General features: G+C 35.9%; 1 protein-coding gene across 2 annotated transcripts in view; it reads left to right on the top strand.

Moving 5' to 3' along the window:
- PIK3C3 (phosphatidylinositol 3-kinase catalytic subunit type 3) overlaps positions 1-22,516 on the top strand; it is a 137,997-nt gene that overhangs the window by 56,065 nt on the left and 59,416 nt on the right. For both annotated transcript variants that reach the window (XM_059409562.1, XM_059409563.1), the window contains 5 exons: positions 4,108-4,262; positions 6,052-6,142; positions 12,334-12,401; positions 20,029-20,134; positions 21,627-21,743. In XM_059409562.1, coding sequence (XP_059265545.1) covers positions 4,108-4,262; positions 6,052-6,142; positions 12,334-12,401; positions 20,029-20,134; positions 21,627-21,743 — 537 coding nt within the window. The remainder of the gene's footprint in view (positions 1-4,107; positions 4,263-6,051; positions 6,143-12,333; positions 12,402-20,028; positions 20,135-21,626; positions 21,744-22,516) is intronic.

Here is a 22,516-nt window from a genome sequence, read left to right on the forward strand (position 1 = left end):
TTTGAAGTCTTTTTTTTTTTTTTTTAAGATTTATTAATTTATTTGAGAGAGAGAGCGAGCTTGCATGCGAGAGCATGGCGGGGGCGGGGGCGTGGGCGAGGGAGGAGGAGAAGGAGAGAAGCAGACTCCTGGCTGAATGGAGCAGGTTGAGGGACTAGGCCAGAGACTCGCCATCATGACCCTAAGATCATGACCTGAGTTGAAATCAAGACTCAGATGCTTAACTGACTGAGCCACCCAGGTGCCCTTTGAGGTTTTAGAGATCTAGATAGCATAAATAGTATGATGGTTAAGTTATCTCTTGATTTTCTTTTCTCTGAACTTAGTTCAGTAATCAATTGTATAAAGGTCTTTTAATTCTGTTACTACTGATGTATATTAAGATGAATTTTGTCTTTTCTCTGACTCTGTGTACCTAAATATATGTCCTTGGGAACATCTTATATTATTCTGTTTCCTATCCAGGAAAATAATCATAATTGCTGCTTATGTCACTTGACAGCTATGAGGAAAGATTATGTGGGTCATAGTTTTGAAAACTGTACTCATACACATATGCAGAAAGATTGCATGATATTGATATTATGTAAATTTTATACTAAAATCATTTATATTGTTAAAAACTCACCTTCTTAACTGAGCCGTATAATCTTGGACATTTTTCATTATCAACAATGTATTTGGTTCCGTGAAGTCTGGAAACATAGGCAAATAAATATCAAGGCAAATGATGTCAAGGGCTTGTTTAATCTGCAAAAAACCAAAACGAAACCACTATGTTTCTAGATTTTATGGACACCTAAAGATTCACCTTATTTTTTTAAACAGCAACATAGTATTTTATTGCAAATTTAATTTATAATTTATTTAACCAGTCAGCTTCTTTTGATTTGTATGTTATTTGTATTCTTTTGCTCTACTGTATTTTAGTGAACAGATTTATGTATATATTTCTCTGTATTGTTGAAGAAGTAGCTTATATTGGAGTTATTAGGCCAAGAGACACATTCCTTTTACATTTTCCTGATAATCCTCTATAAATCTTTTATTTTGGGACTTGTATCATACTTTAAAAAAATTACAGTTTTTCACAATAACATTAAGTATGATTGGACAAATCCTTTTCCTGTTTTTTTCTTTTTTATAATTTTCTTTATAATTTTTATACATTTATTCTTTTCAAGAATTTAAGAATAATTTTTTCATTTTCTTAAAACTCCACCAGAATCTTTTTTTTTTTTTTTTTTTTTTTTTTTTAGGTTTTATTTATTTATTTGACTGAGAGAGAGTAAGAGAGGGAATAAAAGCAGGGGAAGTGGGAGAAGGAGAAGCAGGGAAGCCCGATGCAGAGCTTGATCCCAGGACTCTGGGATCATGGTCCTGGGATCATGACCTGAGCTGAAGACAGACACTTAACGACTGAGCCACCCAGGTGCCCCAAAACTCCACCAGAATCTTTGGTGGGATTATATTTAACTTATATATTATGTTACAAAAAATTGACAAATTTATGATGTTAAATCTTCCTTCTTGGAGACATGATTTTTGTATTCATTTAAGTCTTGAAATTTTCAAATTTTACACATTTTAAAAAATAGGTTTATTCCCTGACAATTATTGTTACTGTTAGGAACTACCTCACCCCTTTTATTTCCTAGTTAAATGAAAAACTGTGGGCTTTTTTAAAAAAAATATTTTATTTATTTATTTGACTGAGAGAGTTCAAGGAGAGGGAAAAGCAGGCAGAGGGAGAGGGATAAGCAGGCTCCCCACTGAGCAAGGGAGCCCAATTCGGGGCTTGATCCCAGGACCCTAGGACCATGACCTGAGATAAAGGCAGACACTTAGCAACTGAGCTACCCAGGCACCCCCAAACTGTGTGTTCATATTTATGTTTTATCTAATCACTTCACTGATTTCTGTTGTTAGTTTTTATAGATGTTGGATGTTTTAATATATTTTGTGGGTATGGCATTGTGCTATCTGGAAAACATCAGCATACAATATATGCTAAATATGGAATCTGCTGGTGAATTTCCTAATGTTGTACAGCCACACGTTTGTAAAATAAATTTTACCCAATATTTGAATACTTTTCTGAATTTAATTTGCTGATACTCTATTTAGGAATTTTTAAAAAGCCATATTTCTTACTGCTTTGTGGCTCAAAAAGAGAGATACCCCATAGAATTTGAGGAGGAAGTGGCATTTAAGATAGATATTGAAGGAAGAATAAATTTTCACCATTGGACATGAATTTACATTTTAAGCGGAGAGACCTGCATGAGCAAAGGCAAAGAGAATGAAAAGTAGAAGAAAAATAGAAAGTATTTTACTTTAACAGGAATGTGGGTTGTATGTAGCTAGCTGTTCAGGAAGTAAGATCAGAACCCATGTCCTTCTAACTGTAAATGCCTATATGAAGAATTACTCTTAATTCAATAAGAAATGAGAAGTAAGTGAGCGATTTTTGACATGGAACTTTGCCTGTGCACTCTGAAGCATTAGAATTAACATGTTATCAAGAAGAATGGTGATCACTATCTAGATATCTTGGGAAATTTTTACTGAATTGCCTCAGTCGGAAACCTGATTTTTTTTCTTTTGTTTTACTCGGATGCTTATGTCCTTCATGCTCAGAAGAATTTGATGTTTTTCAAGATGTGACTGTATAATGAGCAAACAGACTTTATACAAATGAAGCGAAGAGCAGTTTGACTATAGAATACCATGCCAACAAATCAGATAGTAATGAGTGACTTAAAAAGAGGAAGGTTTTCTTTTGAATTCCCCCTTCCTAGGGAATTTAATAATGATACAACCTTTTTATTTCATATGGTTAAGTCTTCTACACTGGAGAAAACATAACAGGTAATATATTCAGCAGCATTTTTGAAGCATGCCTTGGTAAGGAAGGCTAGCAGTGAAACTTAGTTACTTATATCTCCTGAGAAGGATACTTGTTATTAAATATATTAATCAATTTTATGTTACTTAATTCATTTTTTTTTCTTAGAAAAAGCATGCCTATTGCTATTAGATGTCATAAGTCTCAGAGGAATTGTAAGAAATCAGATGTTTATGCTTCAATTAAAAAATGGTATTTAGAAGCAGAACACTATAGAGGTGCTTTGATACAGAGTAATTTTGTTTTTTCTGGCCACCGACATCAGTATATTTGAATATGGATGAATAAATCTGTTAACCTTTCATTTAACTTTTTTGTGACAAAATCATATTTAATGCTGAAATCTTGCATGTTATTCTTTGTCAGTGTTTAGAAAGTGATAAAAATGTTGACTATATTAATGTAAGAAAAAAGTTATTAAAAGTTTATAATATGATATTAAGTAAAGGAAACGGGTTGTTGGAAGTAGTCTTTGTCCTCATGACATTTTTAATAAACTGGAGAAGACCAAGAGTAAATAATATAGCAAATAAATACAAATTCTGTATTTGTTACAAATAGTGAAGGAAAGTGTAGGCCCTCAAGTTTTGACAGGGGATTTTATTTGGTTTGTGGGCTTAAAGAGGAGACTGAGATTGAGGTGTGGTCACCAAGTCTCAAAAATTATCTAATTATGAGGGGTTTTTGTTTTGTTTTGTTTTTAAAGATTTTATTTATTTGACAGAGAGAAATCACAAGTAGGCAGAGAGGCAGGCAGAGAGACAGAGGGGGAAGCAGGCTTCCCACTGAGCAGAGAGCCCGATGTGGGGCACAACCCCAGGACCCTGAGATCATGACCTGAGCCGAAGGCAGAGGCTTTAACCTACTGAGCCACCCAGGCGCCCCTAATTATGAGTTTTGAGGTACTAACTCAGTGAGTGACAACGTAAACGTAACAGTAATGATACTTATAAGACATGTTTTGAGTTTTGTGAACTAACAACTGACCTCTAAGGTATATATAATTATTTCCATTTTATAGTTGAGGACCCAGTGAGGCACCAAGAGCTTAAATAACCTATAACTTGCCAAAGGTAACACAGCTGAGAAGTGGTAGATGAAACTAAACTGTTCTCTTGATATTTAGGAATAAATGATGTCTATAATCCTATTGCATTTGTTTTTCTAATATTAGCTTATTTTTTGTGTTTGTTTTCCAGGATTTGTTGATGTACCTATTACAGCTGGTCCAAGCTCTCAAATATGAAAATTTTGATGACATAAAGAATGGATTAGAACCTACCAAGAAGGATAGTCAGGGTTCAGTGTCAGAGAGTGTGTCAAATTCTGGAATAAATTCTGCAGAAATAGATAGGTATGGATATCCAAGAGGACTTATTTTAAAATCTAATAGTCTCCCCCCTTTTCAGATTTCTTCTCCTTTCCTTTTTCCCCAGATGTACCAAACCCTCGTTGGTACTAAGTTTAAAGTTTTACCAATGAGTGTAGTGTGTGCACTTAGAGAACACAGATTACTATATTGCACAGCAGTGTTTTGCAGGCTGTGGAGTCAGAATACCTAAGTGAAAATCTTCACTCTGCCACTTACTAGCTGTGTAAACTTGTGGAAGGTGCATATTTTCTGGGTGGCCCCAGTTTCATCTTAAAAATAGGTATATAATAACAGTAATTGATCTTTGAGGACTGTTGGAAGATTAAATGAGTTAACATACATGAAGCCTTTAGGATACTGCTCAGGGTTAGATACTATTATTGTTCAAGCAGAAATAAAGAGGATGGGGCACGTTAGTGGGCTCAAATATTTTATTGTATGTTTTATTGGCTACTTTTCACCTTTTAGTAGTTACAATGAAAAAATATCGTGATACGTGGATTAAAAGCTGTTAACAATAATAACAACAATTAACTCACACCTCTGTAGCAAACACTGTGAGGTGGTACACATACATTAACTCATTTTACTAATCCTCTCAAGTAGGTGTTCATATCCCTAATTTAGAGATGGACTGAACAAGAGGTTAATTGTCCAGAGTCTTCTATCCTGCAAATGGTAGAGTTGACTCCAAAGCTCATGTTGTTTATGTATTGCCATTTTATTTTTCATGAAGTCTTAAAATTAGAGATAAATAGGAACCTTTAGGTGAGAAACCTGAGGCTCAATAATAAATTATGTTGTGAAGGTCATGAGATTTGTTAATGACAGATGAGGTCTAGAATTCAGGTTTCCTAAATTACTCCAACTGTTATAATTATCACATGAGCTCGATTGTATTTCTGAATTTTTCATTATTGTTATGATGCTGCTGTTTTTTATCATCTGTATTTCATTTGATGAAGAACTGAAAAATGGGAAATACCATTTTTTTCTTCTCTAGGTTGCTTTATATTTTTCTGTTTTTTTTTGTTTTTTGTTTTTTAAAGATTATTTATTTATTTATTTGACAGAGATCACAAGGAGGCAGAGAGGCAGGCAGAGAGACAGAGGGGGAAGCAGGCTCCCCGTTGAGCAGAGAGCCCGATGCGGGGCTCGATTCCAGGACCCTGAGATCATTACCTGAGCCGAAGGCAGAGGCTTTAACCCACTGAGCTACCCAGGCTCCCCTATATTTTTCTGTTTTTAAGAGAAGATACCCCATTACTTTGTCTCCCACCATACATTGGAAGTCTTCATTCTCTAGTCATACTTGCTTATTTACCTTCCTCCTCCCTTATGCCATCAAGAATATTTTACTAGAAGTCTTTTAAGATTTTATGATAACATGTGAAATGTAACCCAGTATTTCACAAATTATGGTCTGCTGGTCACTAGTCTATGTTTTTTAAAAAAATAAAAGAGATGGGATGGTCTTGTGGCCAGATATGTTTGGGAGATGCTGGTTTAAATTAAAAAACTGCAGTACTTATCAAAAACCTATAATATACCAGGCTGCACAAAAATCTTCCAAGAGGCTGTTATCTGTATATTTTGATTGTAGGCTTTTTCTAGGACATAATGTGACTCTAGTGTTGCACAGAACATGCTTTAGAAGTGATGCTTTAATCAGACACAACTGAGGTGAACTGTGCTAAAAAAAAAAAAAAGTGTATCTTCTCTTACACACAGAATTTTTGACATATCAATGATATCTCCTTTATCTTTTCAGCTCCCAAATTATAACCGGCCCTTTTCCTCCAGTGTCTTCTCCTCCTCCTGCAGCTAAAACAAAGGACAGTTCAGATGGCGAAAATCTAGAGGTGAGTACAAAGTTCTCAAGTTTCCTAAGGGAGCTGTCTTAACAGATAAACATTTTATCTTGGTCTTTAAAAATTGATTTTGATTAATAAACTAAATATTACAACTTTATTAAATAACTTGTTTTATGATACATGTTTATGACTTCTCCTCTCAGCAAAAAGTGCCATGATCTTCATTCAAAGCGTTTTATTTGTGCTTTGGGCATATAAATGGATTAAAATGCAATATGAAAATAAACTGGGCTTAAATATTTTATTAAAGAAACTCAGAATATTTATTGTTAGCAAATTTATGAACATTACTGTAATTGTTGGTGTTTGTGATTACACTGTAGAAAATGTATGACTTTCATACTAGGGATTATATACTAAGTAGCTGTTTTTAACTCATAGAGAAAAATTAAGTGAAAGCTTTCTAAATAATTAGACTGATTTTTGAGGGTACAGGTCAAATAGGCTATTACTACTCTGAGAGATACATTTGAAAGTACATTTGCAGAAGCTGATAGAGTATGTTCTTGAATTTCTCCCTAAGACTTCTAATTTGAGAACTTTTCTCACCTCTGATGTTGAAAACAAATAATATATGCTTTGATACTAGAAGGTAAAGTGGATTAAAAAAATATATATATATGTATTGCTTTTAGTCAAATTTTAGAAGTTAATGTTAATGACTGAATGACTCTTGCTTTTATCACTAACTGTTAACCAGAGTTTAATATCTGCCTACCTCTTGATACAGGAGAAAATAATGAAAAAAGAATTTTAAATTACAGGGTCATAGAATCCTTAAATGAACTCTTTAAGACATTCAGCTCAAGTTTAATTGTTTAACCTTTTCAGGTCTAAGGTATGAATATACTGATTCAGTAATTCATTCTTTGGCACATATGTTTTGAGGTCTTATTATTTGCCAGAAATATTCAAGGTGCTGGAGGTAGAGAACAAAATGGTCAGAATCTTTGTCTTCTGGAGCTTACATTCTAGTGTTTGTGCTGATAGTAGTCAATAATATTTATATATAGTAGGAGACATAATGATATCTTCTTTCTAAGGAGAAAAATAAACCAGAGGATGATGGGGGTATTGGGTGGGGTTAGACAGTTGCATTTTTGAAAAGTGGTGAGGGAAGGCCTCCCTGGAAAAGTGACATCTTTTGTAAAGGTGATACAGGTGAGAGAATAACCATGTGAGTGGTCTGGGGAACGGAGTATATTAGGTAGAGGGAACAGCAAATATAGAGGACTGAGGACCAGAGCTTAAGTGTGAGAAACAGCAGAGGATGCCTGGCTCTGGGGAGTGGCAGAAGGGAGCATGGTGACAGAATGAGTCAGAGAGAGTAGGAGTTAAGCAGAGTCTTGGAGGTCATGTTATCAAATGGCTTTTACTTGGAAGCTGTTGAAATAATCTATGTGAGACTTGTTGGTGGCTTCAACTAGGGTAGTTTACATTGAAGATTGTTTGAAGTGATTGGATTCTGAGTGTTATATTTAGAATACAGTTTTACACAGTGTGACTCAGAACTTTTAGACTAAAAATAAAAAGTTTTTATTTATTTCTTACTTTTCTCTTGTGACTGTTATTACTCAATGATTAAGCCATTTTGCCTTTTCTCAGCTGAATAGTTCTATAAAGGGTTTAAGTAATTCAAGCTATTGGAGAAAGCACTGGGATTCATTTTGAGTACTTTTTCCCCCACTGCCCCCAGCAGAGTAATAATAATATTGTATAAGCAGTCATCACCTTTAAGAGACCTGTAAACAATTCAGTGTCTGGAGATAATCAGGTGGCATCTGACCAAGCTGAAATTCTCCTGCTTATCACTGCAAATACCAACATTCTTGTCTCCTCTCTGACATCTGAGGATTGTCTTGCTTTCTCCTTTCCTTTCCCTGTTCTTGGAGTTTTAAGAAACTACTGTTCATGTGTGGCCAAATATTAGAAAGAAGATAGACACTCAAGTCTCATTGCTCAGATATGGTCGTTTTCCATAAATTCCTTGGATTCTTGAACAGAAGATATATTCCCCAGTTGTTGGGTACAACATTGTACATATGTCACTAGGGCAAGCTCATTCGTTGTGTTAATGAACCCTTTCCTGATGTTTTTCTGTGCTTGATCTCTTAAGAATTAGGGTAAAATTCCCCCTGTATGATGGTGGAATTGTCGGTTTCTCCTCCTTTTTCTGTTGATGTTTGCTTTAAATATTTTGAAACTATTTTATTAGGTGCATTCAAGTAAATTGAATCTTTTATCACTGTTTATTAGTATAATATATTGACTCTTTTTTTTGCATTAAAGTCTTTTGTCTGATAGTAATAGAATTTTGTCTTGGTTAGTATACATTGATATACTTTTTAGTCCTTTTTAAATTTTTTTGAAGATTTTGTTTATTTATTTGACAGAGCTATCACAAGTAGGCAGGGAGGCAGGCAGAGAGAGAGGGAGAAGCGGACTCCATGCTGAGCAGAGAGCCTGATGTGGGGCTCAGTCTCCGGATCCTGAGATCCTGACCTGAGCTGAAGGCAGAGGCTTAACCCACTGAGCCATCTGGGTGCCCCAACTTTTTAGTCCTTTCATTTCAATATTTCTAGGGCCTTATATGTAGGTTATCTCTTACTATATATATATATATATATAAAATCTTATATATTGGGTTTATCTTTAATACAGTGTAACACTGTTGTCTTTTTTTTTTTTTTTAAGATTTTATTTATTTGAGACAGCATGAGAGTGTGGGCACAGAAAGGGGAAGGGGCAGAGGGAAGAGGAGAAGCAGTCTCCCTACTAAGCAGGAAGCCTGATGTGGGGCTCATCCCAGGACCCTGGATCATGATCTGAGCCAAAGGCTGACCCTTACTAACTGAATCACCCAGGTGCCCCAGCACTGTTCTCTTTTAACCAAACTTCTTCCCCATTTTTATTGTGATTAGAGCTATACTTGGATTGATTTCATCATCATAAATGGTGGTACTTTCTAGTCTTATCTATTTTTCTCCTGCCTATATTTGCCTGGATCCCCTCCCTATGCTTTGTCTCTCTCCTCAGCTTGGAGGTTATATTGTCTCTATCAATTCTTTTATTGGCCGTGCTAGATATTTTCACATCCATCCTTTAAATTTGGTGTAAGAAGTATTACCCTTTACCAAAACAGTATACCTCTCTACTTGTATGTCACTTTTACCCAGTGACTTAGTTCTAGCTTATTTAACTCCCTAATTAGATAATATTATTGTATACCATCAGTAACTATTTAGAGGTTTTACCATTTCTTTTTATATCTCTGACCTTCAATATGAGATCATTTTCTTTTTTCCTATAACATATTTTTTTTCTTCTGGTTGTTTTAAAGTTTTAAAAATTGCTCACACAAATTGAATCTAAAAATTTATATTATAAGTTTCTTGTTTCACATATGTTTTTATTTTTATTTTTTTAAGATTTTATATATTTATTAGAGAGAAAGAGAGAGCATGAGTAGGGGGAGAGGCAAAGGGAGAGGGAGAAACAGACTTCCTGCTGTGTGGGGAGCCTGACATGGGATTACGTCCCAGGACCCTGAGATCGTGACCCTAAGTAAAGTCAGATGTTCAATCGACTGAACCACCCAGGCTTCCTTCACAGTTGTTTTTACATTTTTTTTTATTACTATTTTTAAAGATTTTATTTATTTGACAGTGAGAGAGGGACCATAAACAGGGAGAGTAGGAGAGGGAGAAGCAGACTCCCTGCTGACGTGGGGCTTGATCCCAGAACGCTGGGATCATGATCTGTGCTGAAGGCAGATGCTCAGACTTAATGACTGAGCCACCCAGGTGTCCCAGTGTTTTTACATTTAATTCTTCCCTGTCTATGCTCTATAAATAGTTATTTAATAAAAAATAGTATCAAATGCTATCTGTGTTTTCTATTTAAATATATATAATATATATACAATTATATAAAAGTGTAATATCCTTCTCATAAAGTCAAAGATAAACTTTAGGCTTAGATTCTACCTGTTAAATTCATGGATTCATTACTATGGCTTTCTGATTAAGGCATCTCCCTACTGGGCTTTTAAATGTTTCACATTTAAAATCTAGTGCTAAGGTTTTAGCTCTAAAATTAGAGATAAGATTCTTGCCACTTCTGAAAGCACTGGCAAATATGCTTTGTGATAATAACCTTTTATTACTTTAGCTTACTTCTGAAATACCCCCACCACATAGAAAGTTCTAATCCATTGATCTCTACCCCTTTCTTTGTTCATCAGCCCCCTTCAGTATTTGCTTTCCTCTGAATATAGCTTTAATCCCACAGCTCAGCTTTATTATCATTCTTTTATAAGCACTTTCAGTTCCCCTGGTGAAATCTCAGCCCTTGATAAGCCTAATGAATTACCTAATTGCTCTATGCCTGACTATTGCTGCAGGAAGCACATAGCCTAGCATGTTGGCATCACTGTAAATTCATGATCGTAGACATCAGGGGGATACTCAACACTGTGTGCCATCTTACATTTCTCTGGGTGGGTTGCTCTCCCTGCTCTGTAGTGACTCTCTCGTCCTTTTTCTGTTCTGTCCTTCATGCCCTGCTTCATACTAATGGAAACAAATAGAAGTCACTAGGTAAGAATGGTCTGTTTCCCATCACCAGATGGGAACCTAATCCTTTTTCATTCTTTCTATCCGTTTTCTTATACAGAAGAAATATAACTGTCCTCAAAGATATGCTCTCTTCTCCTGGTAGAAATATTCAAATAAAATTCAGAAACATACAAAACAAAACAAAAATTCCTCCTTGACACCACATCCTTTGAAATAGCACCTTATTTTCTTACTTCCTTTAAATAAGATCAATCTTCTAAAAGGAGTTGTTTGTACATACTGATTTGTCTTCCTTTTTTTTTCCCCCACTCTTTAAGCCACATCATTTGGGTCTTTGCCTCCCATTGTTAACTGAAAACTTACTTTGCTAAAGTAGGAAATGACTTTAATGTTTGCAATTATGTATACTCAGTTCCTCTTTGCAGTATTCAGCAAAGTAAATGGCTCCCTTCTTGAAGGACTCTTCTCATGGTTAAGAAGTTACCGTAAGGCCTGTGTCTTCCTCCCCAGTTCTCTGGCTGTGCCTTCTCAGTTTCCTTTGTCAGCACTTTCTTTGTGGCCTGACATCTTAATGTTCCTCAAGGTCCTCTTCTATTCTCAATTTATACTCTTGCCCAAGGCTGCACTGATAAACTCAAATTTATATGTCTTGCAATTTCTCTCATCTGAGTTCTAAATTCATATATCCAAAACCCTTACTTGATCTCCATTGTATAACTGACAGGCATTTCGAAGTTAATATTTCAAAATACAACTCTCTCCCCACACTCCAGCCTGTTCCTCAGTTGGAATTTTCCATCCATGACATAGCAAATCAGCCCATTTGCTAAAGCCATAAATTTAGGAGTTGCTCTCCATTCCTTTCTTTCCTTCCTCCCTCCTTTAACATCAGCAAGTCTTACTAATTACACTTCCCAGATGTTTTAAAAATCTGTCTATTTCTCTCCTTCTCTGTTCCCCGGGTTCACTTTTGTAGACTCCTGTAATAGCCCTCTAACTGATCTCCGGCCTCTACTTCTCAGAGCTGCTGGAGTCGTTTTCATAAAATGGGAATCAGATCATCTCACTCTCCTGCTTAAGGTCTTTTGTTCAGTATCCATTGCTTTGCAAACAAAATCCATACTCAATAGTGTGACCTTAAAGGTCTTGTACAATTGGGCTTTGCCTACCTTTTTAGCCTCCTTTACTTTCATGTTCACCTCATTTTAGCTACAGTGGGCCTTTTTAAAATTTCTTGAACTGTCAAGTTTAGGGCCTCTGTCCATAGTGTCATTTTGGTCTTGCCTAATATCACATTCCCATCGCTGCCTTTTGTGACCTCCCGATCTAAATTATTTCCATGAATTTCTTTGATGTCTCTCTTCCCCATTAAATGTTAAACTTCAGTAGGGCAAGTATCTCTTTGAACCATGGTGTCGTTAGCCTCTCATATAGTGCCTAATTTAGAATAAATATTGGATGTAAGTATGGAGGGATAGATGGATGTGTAAAAATCTGCTCTGTGACGAGATATATAGATGAAAACTGATAGACAAATGTAGACTCTTTTCCCCTTGTGAATAGCAGATGGTAATAAATACACTTTTCTTTTAATTCTTTCAGCAAGATCTCTGCACCTTCTTGATATCAAGGGCCTGCAAAAACTCAACACTGGCTAATTATTTATACTGGTATGTGAAATTTATACTGGTATGTATTTAATTTTCTGTACTGGTTAGGACTATTTTTTCCCATACTATAAACATAAAGGTAATTTAAAATAAGGTATGAGAAGTCATCAGAACTCAGAATGTAGTATTTACATCTATCTGGCTGTATTTCTTTACCACTGTGTTCATGGAAATGCTTGTTAGCACTGTGGTTTCTCTTCCCTTCACTGACTTCCCAGGATCCAAGATAAAACTGAGTAAGGTAATAGGTTTTACAGTTTTATATCTATTTGCCTCTTATGCTATTTAAGTAGTTTAAGTATGATTCCTCACAATCCTTTAGCAGTGTGTGGTTTTACATTGTTTACCATGGTATTGGAATCATGCAAAAGCAGGAAACTGGAATTTGAAGGTCCTTCTCTCATGGATGAGGAAACTGAGGCAGAGGCATAATGTAGGTGGGCTTGAAATCTCAATTAAAATTAGGTCTTTTGGGGCACCTGGGTGGCTCAGTGTGTTAAAGCCTCTGCCTTCGGCTCAGGTCATGATCCCAGGGTCCTGGGATCAAGCCCCGCATCGGGCTCTCTGCTCAGCAGGGAGCCTGCTTCCCTTCCTCTCTCTCTGGCTGCCTCTCTGCCTACCTGTGATCTCTGTCAAATAAATAAATAAAATCTTAAGAAAAAAAAATAAAAAAAAAAAAGAATTAGATGGTTTATTACTTTGCTATTTTCAGAGTACTTCAGTGACCTCTTCTCCCTTGTCCTCATGAAGTTAAATGGGGCATGTAGAAGTGCCTCTGTTTTACATGAGAAGATTTCCTGAGTGAGGCGAAGGGAAAAGCAACTAAGACCATAGAAAGGCTGACTGACTTCCTGAGACACAAGTAGTACGAAGCCTGGCTCAGCTCCCTTTATCTGTCACAGAATATTTAAGGGTAAAGGACAAGTTAGCTTAAGCCACAATGAGCAATATTTTTGGTTCAATAAGAGAAAGTACTAGGATTAAACACTAGACAAGAGAGCCTCCTCTAGTTTTGTAGAGCAAGTGAAGAGCTGAGCCAGCTGGTCATTCGCTACCTGAAGCCTCTGTACATTTGGAAACATTTTTAAACTTACAACATACTTGATAGTGTTTAACTGTGGAAACTGTTTCTGATCTAAAATACTGCCTGATTTATTGGATTTACTTAACAATAGAAATGAATAGATAGATACCCATTCTGAAAGCTCATTTGAGGCATTTTGCTTTTCATGAAGAAATTAATCAAAGAACTATCTTGTTTTAGACTGAGTTTTAGAAAACTGTCCTACAGGTCAAATCAGGTATTAATTTCATTCTCCCACTCTCCAAACAACATTTTTCTGGATACTGCCCATGTAGCCAAGAAATATGTAACTAAATCAGAGGGTTCTTTTAACAAACACAGCTGTCTATTTTGTACATACACAATAAATAATTGTTTCATTTCAACCTTTATGGTTCCCTCTATAGTGAAGAAAACTGCTATCAACAGTCTTAACTAAATCTGTCATTTTGGAATCTGTAATTTTTTTTTTCCTATTGGTCCTGGTAATGGCAAGAAAAATATCTCTTTATTTTAGCAGTTTAATATAATATTCATAAAACTACATTACCCTCACAGTAAATGTCAGTCTATCCTTGAAAAAGACCCACAGAGTGTTTTGATTAGTTGTTAATCACTCTTTTTACTTTGAAAAGTTTACTTGGCAATTCTCATAGTACCACATAGCTACTATTTCCTTTTAATGTAATTTCTTGCTTCCTAATGTTCTCCATATTCCAGTCTGAATTCGTAAGTATGTGTCTATTCACTGGTGTTATGGAATATTTACTCATGAACATTTAAGTAAATATTTAAAAGGAAATTAAAAAAATATAGCACTAAGCATGTTGCCAAGTTTTGGGGTGAGCTTCTTAGTATTTTAAAATTAAGATTTTATATTTTTAAAAATCATTTTCTGAGAATTCCTTTATAGGTATTTTTATTTTCTTGCAATATTCATGAAAAGTTTTCTCTGGCTCAGAATTTATAGTCTAGAGTAGTCACTACTATAGGAGTTCTGTGTGCATATACTGATTATGTGGTGTTTTAAAATTATGTATTTTCCAGGGGCACCTGGGTGGCTCAGTGGGTTAAAGCCTCTGCCTTCGGCTCAGGTCATGATCCCAGGGTCCTGGGATCGAGCCCCACATCGGGCTCTCTGTTCCGCAGAGAGCCTGCTTCCTCCTCTCTCTCTCTTTGCCTGCCTCTCTGCCTTCTTGTGATCTGTCTGTCAAATAAATAAATTAAAAAATCTTTAAAAAAAATTATGTATTTTCCAGATTTGACTGTAGAAGAGATTTCATTGTAAAATCTGAAATTGTGATAGAACCTTTGATCTCTTATTTCAAGTAGGTAAGAGTTTTAAAACCATTTTGAAAGCAGCTAAACAGTAGGAAACCTATTAGATGAGCAATTTCCAGCAAGGCAAAGGTTTCCATTCAGAAAGAGTGCTTTGTTTTCTCCACAGACAGTAAACAAAGAGCAGCTCCAACTCCCAGTCTTATAAGCATTCCATCAAACTTAGATTTGATTTGTGTTTTCCCACTATATCTCTGATTCATTGAAGCAATAGCATGTGCTATGTCTGCTCCTTCTCTGAGGAGTAATTGCTTTTCCTGTATTTACAGTCTGCATATTACATATTCAGAAATACTCATGGGGAGAAAAAAGCTATTGGCGTGGGCTTCTGACATTGGTAGACACTGCTTTTGTGAGTATCCGGTGAAAATATGGAAAACAATTTCAGTAGTTGGCTTAAAATGATCATTCACTTCCTTTGAACATGGACAGAGTAGTATAAAAATATTAATTAAGTGTAACAATTTAAAGGGCTCTCATTCTAAGAGTGTTCTTATTATAACAAATGCATTAAAATAAACATTTTAATTGATTGTGCTGTTTCTTTCTGAACCTTTGAATTTCCCTTTTCATTTGTTCCCTTTCCATTGATTTAAATGGGATTCCTGCTATAGCTGAATCCTTAGGGGCCTATAGTTGTGCAGACAATCCTTTTAAAATGAAGAGTGTCAACCTTTTAAGCCACAGAGGGGAGTTATAGTCTCCAATCTGTAAAGTGTTGGGCATCAGGATCTATAAATCGTTCCAGTTTTTTATTTTTATAGCTGTTCCAGTATGTTGAAATTGAAAGTAAACTTTGGGTGCTTTGACATGTTTTTCTATAACTTTTAAGACCTTTCAAGGTAATAAAGGTTATTTACCCCACAAAATGGAATTGCCAGGAAGCAGGTAGCCCACTGCAGTCATATTACAATGGGTACCTGGACAGTTCTGTCTCATTTCTACTTGAAGATGATAGGTTTCAAGGGAATATCTTAGAGTGCTTTGTAGAATCTACTTACTGCTGTGAACTGAGAATTCAGAAATGATTCAAATCTAGGTCTTTTAGTCTTGTTCTAAATTTGTCCTTCATATTTGGAGATGACATTGTCATTTGTATTTTTAGATGGACTTATCTTTATGCAGCAGAACTTTGGCTTGGAAGATTTTTTGACCTTTACCATGAGCATCAGTATAGACCCTCAGTCATAGGAAATAGCTGTGACCATTGTGTTAACTTCATGGTCATTCAGGGAGACCTGAACAAAAGCAGTAGAGCCTGTATGTTCTGGTCATCTCTATTACCCATTTAGAACTGAATTTCTGTGTAAACACAGAAAAGGACAATATACTAAGGTAATGGAGATAGTCAAGGACTTTAAAGGATGGAAAGGTCTGAATAGGATTTGAATAGGACTGTATATTGACAGTTTCATTGTTTGGAATCACTGTCTATTTAACATTCCTAGGTGGTATCCTGAAATGACCAAATATTCTGGAATACCGCAACTAGGAAATAAGAGTTTCTCTTAACTGTTCTTAGCTTATTCATCTAGAATAGAGTTGTCTGATGAAACTTTCTGCAGTGATGGAAATTATCCATAATGCTGCACATATGGCTACTAAGTGCCTGAAATATAAAGTGTATGATTGAAAAACTGAATTTTTTTATTTTTATTTAATTTTAACTAATTAAATTACTATTACTATTATTTTTAGATTTTTATTTATTTATTTGACAGACAGAGATCACAAGTAGGCAGAGGCAGGCAGAGAGAGAGGAAGGAAAGCAGGCTCCCCGCTGAGCAGAGAGCCCGATGTGGGGCTCGATCCCAGGACCCTGAGACCATGACCGGATCCAAAGGCAGAGGCTTTAACCTACTGAGCCAGCGAGGTGCCTCTATTTCCTTTTTTTTTTTAAGTGTTTATTTATTTATTTGACAGATGGAGATCACAAGTAGGCAGAGAGGCAGGTGCAGAGAGAGGTGGAGAAGCAGGCTCCCCTCTGAGCAGAGAGCCCCATGCACGGCTTGATCCCAGGACCCTGGGATCATGACCTGAGCCAAAGGCAGAGGCTTGAACCCACTGAGCCACTCAGGCGCCCCTAATTAACTTTATTTTATTTATTTATTTATTTATTTATTTATTTATTTATTTATTTATTTATTTTTAAAGATTTTATCTATTTATTTGACAGAGAGAGAGAGATCACAAGTAGGCAGAGAGACAGGCAGAGAGAGAGGGGGAAGCAGGTTCCCCACTGAGCAGGGAGCCTGATATGGGGCTCGATCCCAGGACCCTGGGATCATGACCTGAACTGAAGGCAGAGACTTAACCCACTGAGCCACCTAGGCACCCCTTAACTTTATTTTAAATAGTCATATGTTCTTTCCTTCCTTCCTTTAATCCATACTTCCTTCCTCCTTTCCTTCCCTTCAGAGAGTGGGGAAAAATGGAGAGAGAGAATCTTAAGCAGTTTCCATGCCCTGTGTGGAGCCTGATACAGGGCTTGATCTCACAACCCTGAGATCATGAGCCGAAATCAAGAGCTGGATGCTTAACTAGCTGAGTCACCCAAGTGCCCCTCTAGAACACTTTCTTGATTCAAGATTCAAGAATGCTTTCTTGAAATTTTGACTTAGAACTTCTGTTGGGAACATGATATGGTAGAAATAGTGTCATGGTTCAGTTCTTCATTCTACTTTACAGAGAATTATAAGCTATACAACTCTAGGGCTTTAAACAGCAGCTAGTATCATGGTAAACCTTTGTTGTGGGAAGTCAAAAGAAGAAGGCTTTTAGTTTTATGAGCCCTTAAAATATTTCTGTGTGTAAGACTGTTATGGGTATGTCAGGGGCTATTGAAAAATTTTAAGATGTGGCCTGTGGCTTCAGTTTCTTTATAACATATGAGGGGAACTAAGAGTTAAACACGTGAAACAGTTTGGTAACTTCAACACAAGTTGTCTGCTAGGCTTCTTCTAGGAAGTCACAGAAGGAGGGACTTCCTAGTAGAGACTAGTCAGAGAAGGACTAGATGAGAAGTCAGAGAAGGAGGGACTTCCTAGAAGAGATAAAATGTCTCCTGTACTTGAAGAGTGAATAGGAGATGGGGAGGTATTTCTGAACATCATTGCAACCTGAGCAAAAGTTCCAAGTGGATGCATATACTAGGAGTGGTTAGGGGCCTGACCTGACTGCAGTGTGTGTGCATAAATTGAATCCGATGCTGGGGCCACGAAATCTATGTTAAACTGGTAGATAAGAGAATCATTGGTGTTAATAGAGGTGGGACATTATGAAGATGGTTTAAAGAAAAAAAAATTTAGGATGATTTTATTGAGCAATAACAGGTTTCTTATAGTTGGAGAGGCCAGGTAATAGGTTATCTGCTGCTTGATTCTAGATGGGACTGGCTAGTAGTATAGAACCATGGTAAGAGGCATTTTATAGGGAAGAAAAAGTCAACACAGTCTGGTGACTAATTGAGTATAGATGTTTAAAGCAAGGGAATGGGAGCTAGGCTTGGCTCTACATGCATGGACTGCAAATGAAACACAAAGTGCCAGTGTTGATTTTGGGTAGAGCTTATGTTCTCTGGTCTGGCTACTGCCTCGCCTCTTTTTTGTGTATTCAGGTGATTTAAACATTTATGTTTTCTACCTGATTTCTGAGAAAACTTGAGTTTGCAAACCCTGCAACAGTGGGATTCCCAGTCCAAATGACTGGAATATTGGTAGATTCAATAGAGATTGAAAAGTAACTCATATAATGTGTTAAGTTCAGTATTACACAGGTTCAGGTTAAAATGACAGTGTCTTGGAAAAGGACTATGCTGCTTGAAAATTGAATGTAAGAGGACATGTGAAGAAATGCAAAGTCAGACTTTTGGTATGATTAAAGGGATATATATTCATATTTGAGAATTATCAGTGTTGAGATAATGGCTAGATCTATGAGATTTGAGTCATTCATTCATTCAGCAATAGCCTATTCAGTGTTAGGAGCCAGGCCTGGAGGTGCTGAGGGTATAGTGTAAACAAGGCAGGTAAGCTTTCTGCTCTTATAAACATCACCTTCTACTGGCGCACTATACTTTTTCCCAGAAATAATAGAAAAGAAAATAATTAAGTGGCTGTGACTTGAGATTTGAAAAGCATTATCAGATTAGGTAGTTGAAAAGTTTCATGTGATTTTTAAAGATAAAACAGGGTGAAGTTAAGCTTAGCAAGACAGAAAGAGTTCTGGCACAGGAGCCCCAAAGTCCTGGGCTCTGATTTCAGCACAGCCATTGTGCTGTGGCCAAGACACAACCCCTCTTAAGTTTCACTATTGATGAAATAAGCAAGTTGGTCTAGATAGATCTGTGTTTTTCAAACTACGTGTCGTGATCCACTGAAATCAATTTACAGGCTCATGATCTACTATTTGTTATTTAAAGAAAAATGAAATAGAAGAGAGTAGTAAATATTAACATAGAATATTGTCTTGTGAAGCTTTTTTGTTTTGGGGCATCTGTGTCGCACATGGGGCTGTGTGTCCTGAGTTGTAATATAAAATATGTTTGTTAGTATGGCTTGATGCTATCAGAACAGTTAGAGAACATTGGCCTCTATGATCTAATTCAAATCCTTGGCTATAAGATTTGGTACTTATAGAAGCAGTCCAAGTTTAAGAATATATTTAAAATTTCTTTAACCCTCTAAAACCACAATTTTGTAATACACAAATGGGAGATTATATATGGATTTTTGAGAAATGGGGAGATTGGATGGGAAAAACTAAATTTAAAATTGTATTCATTTTGCAGAGGTATATTAATGAGAAGTAGCTCAGTGAAGTTCTCATAATAAGAGAGCTGTACAGAAGGACTACATAGATTTTGAAAATATTATTTGTGAGTTACTTGGTAGATATGTGAGCTTAGATGATTTCTGAATATGGTAATGCTGTATGTACCTTATAACGGATTAGGAGAAAATGCTTCTTTTGATCCCAAACTTTTTAGAGACTCTAGGATATCATACAAATTAAGGCATTATTATTATTAATTTACCTTTTATAAATGATTGTGTGTGTGCCCTAATTTTTTACTTTTAAAAGAGTGATGAAAAATATGTTTCATTACTTCCATTTATTTATTTTTGCAAATGTGAACTAGCCTGATTGAGTGGAAAAGTAGAAATATTTACAAAATGAATCCGACTCTTATTTCACCTCTTATGAATGACTTAACATATTTTTAAGGTACGTGATTGTGGAATGTGAAGATCAAGACACTCAGCAAAGAGACCCGAAGACCCATGAGATGTACTTGAATGTAATGAGACGATTTAGCCAAGCATTGTTGAAGGTAACCATTTCGTATGGGGGTTGGCAAAAACACCAGGCATGGGCCAGATCTGGTCTGTTGCATGTTTTGTTATGTCCCATGAGCTAAGAGTGGTTTTTATGTTTTAAATGGTTAAAAAAAAAAAAAAAGAAGAAGAAGAATATCTTGTGACATATGAAAGTTATATGAAAGTCAAATATCAGTATTCCTACATAAAATTTTATATTCATTTGTTTTCATATATTTATGGCCACTTATGTACTGCGGTAGTGGTTGAATAATTGAAATGGGAACTGCATGGCCAACAAGACCTAAAGTATTTGTTCCTTGGCCCTTTATAGGAAGTTTGTTGACCTCTTATTTAATGAAATAAACCTATATATGGAACAAATTCCAAAGATTTGCTCTTTTATTTCTTCCCTCTCATTTGTTATCAAGACTAGGTACATTTTCAGAAATCTGACAATGCTCATATTGCAGGTACTTACTACGTAACATATTTTGCTTCTTAAACAGTTTTTAGAATCTATGTAAAACCATTTTTTCCTCTTTGGTGTTGTGATTCTTAAAGTGCTGTGGCACAGTTCAGCCAGCAGAGGGTGCATGGGTAGTGAGGACCCTCACAGCACTGATCTGTGATTTGCTACAGAAATAATTAACTTCATAGCATCTTTTATCTGCAATTGCAGATAAACATGTTTCATGTTTTTACTACTTTAAATCTCATTTTATTGAAATCTTGGAGACTAAACTTTTCTATAGTTCTCAGAGCTCAGAGTTTCTCTGCATTCACCTATTGGCAGATAAAGTAGTTGGTTTTCTCTTCTAACTTCAATTCTGCATTTACAATTTTTGTTATACTGTGAAGAAATTTTATTTTCTCTGAGCTTAAATTTCCTCACCTTTGAAATGAGGATAATAACAGTTGCCTAGCCACCCTTATCAGTGTAATTGGGAAGATTAAGTGAAAAAATGTATTTTATAATATTTTATGAACTGGGAATTCACTGCATAAGACTTTATGGCATTTAATTTTTATGACTTATATTTTACTAAGCAAGGATGCATTATGGTACTATTTGAGAATGCTTTTCTTTTTTTTTTCCAGTAGATTTTTTAGTCCTTGAAGATGATATTGTTTCTGCCATAGGCCTAGTGCATTTCTGAAGACATCACAGGCTTCCAGATATTTATTGAGTGAATGAGTGAATGCATTTTGGGTGAACAAATTCTCTTCTCACATGGTTGTATGTGAAAAAAAGTGCTGTTTTTGATAGATCAGTATTTGCTGAAGGCTCAGATAGTTTTCAACTGTGGAAGAGTTGGCAGTGTTTAAATAAGCCAGCAGCTTTCTCATTATCTCTGAATCAAGATAATTAATCTTTTTCAATTTCACTTTGTACTGAAGTTTGTAAGCTATTAGAAGAATAAATAAAGATCACCCATGCTATTAAAGAAACCCTGATCATTATGCTACACAGAACTAATTTTCCTTTCCTTTGAATCCCTTCAGGGTGATAAGTCTGTCAGAGTTATGCGTTCTTTGCTGGCTGCACAGCAGACGTTTGTAGATCGGTTGGTGCATCTAATGAAGGCAGTGCAGCGTGAAAGCGGAAATCGTAAGAAAAAGGTAAACCTATGGGCTTTGCTTTTTGTTTATTACTAATGATGTTTCAGTATCATAAAATACTGAATTTTGGTACTGTCTCTCTGGGTTGATATATTTTATGAAATTCTTATGTAATTATAGCAGTAGGAAGACTTACAAGCACTGATTACATACAGGATCCTGTTTTATGAATTTGTGTATGTACATATATGTATATTGATTTAATCCTCACAACAACTCTGTAAGTTAGATGCTATTATATAAATTATAAAAAAAAGTGGGAAAGAGGTTAAGTAATGTTTTGAAAATTCTTTATTTAAATTCAGTTTAGTGAACATATACTGTATTATTAGTTTCAGAGGTAGAATTTAGTAATTCACCAGCTGCATGTAACACCCAATGCTTATTACATCAGGTGCCCTCCTTAATGCCAATCACCCAGTTACTCTATCCCTTGACCCACCTTCTCTCCAGCAACCCTCAGTTTGTTTCCTAGAGTTCAGAGTCTCTTATGGTTTGCCTCGCTCTCTATTTCCATCTTATTTTTCCTTCCCTTCCCTGTGTTCGTCTGTTTTGATTCTTAAATTCCACATGTGAGTGAAATCATACAGTATTTGTCTTTCTCTGAATGACTTATTTTGCTGAGCCTAATAACCTCTAGTTTCATCCATGTTGCAGATGGCAAGATTTCATTCTTTTTGATGACTTAATGTGTGTGTGTGTGTGTGTGTGTGTGTGTGTGTACACATATACCATATCTTCTTTATCCATTCATCTGTTGATGGACATCTGGC

This window comes from Mustela nigripes, chromosome 8 (assembly GCF_022355385.1).
Source record: "Mustela nigripes isolate SB6536 chromosome 8, MUSNIG.SB6536, whole genome shotgun sequence".
Taxonomy (NCBI): domain Eukaryota; kingdom Metazoa; phylum Chordata; class Mammalia; order Carnivora; family Mustelidae; genus Mustela; species Mustela nigripes.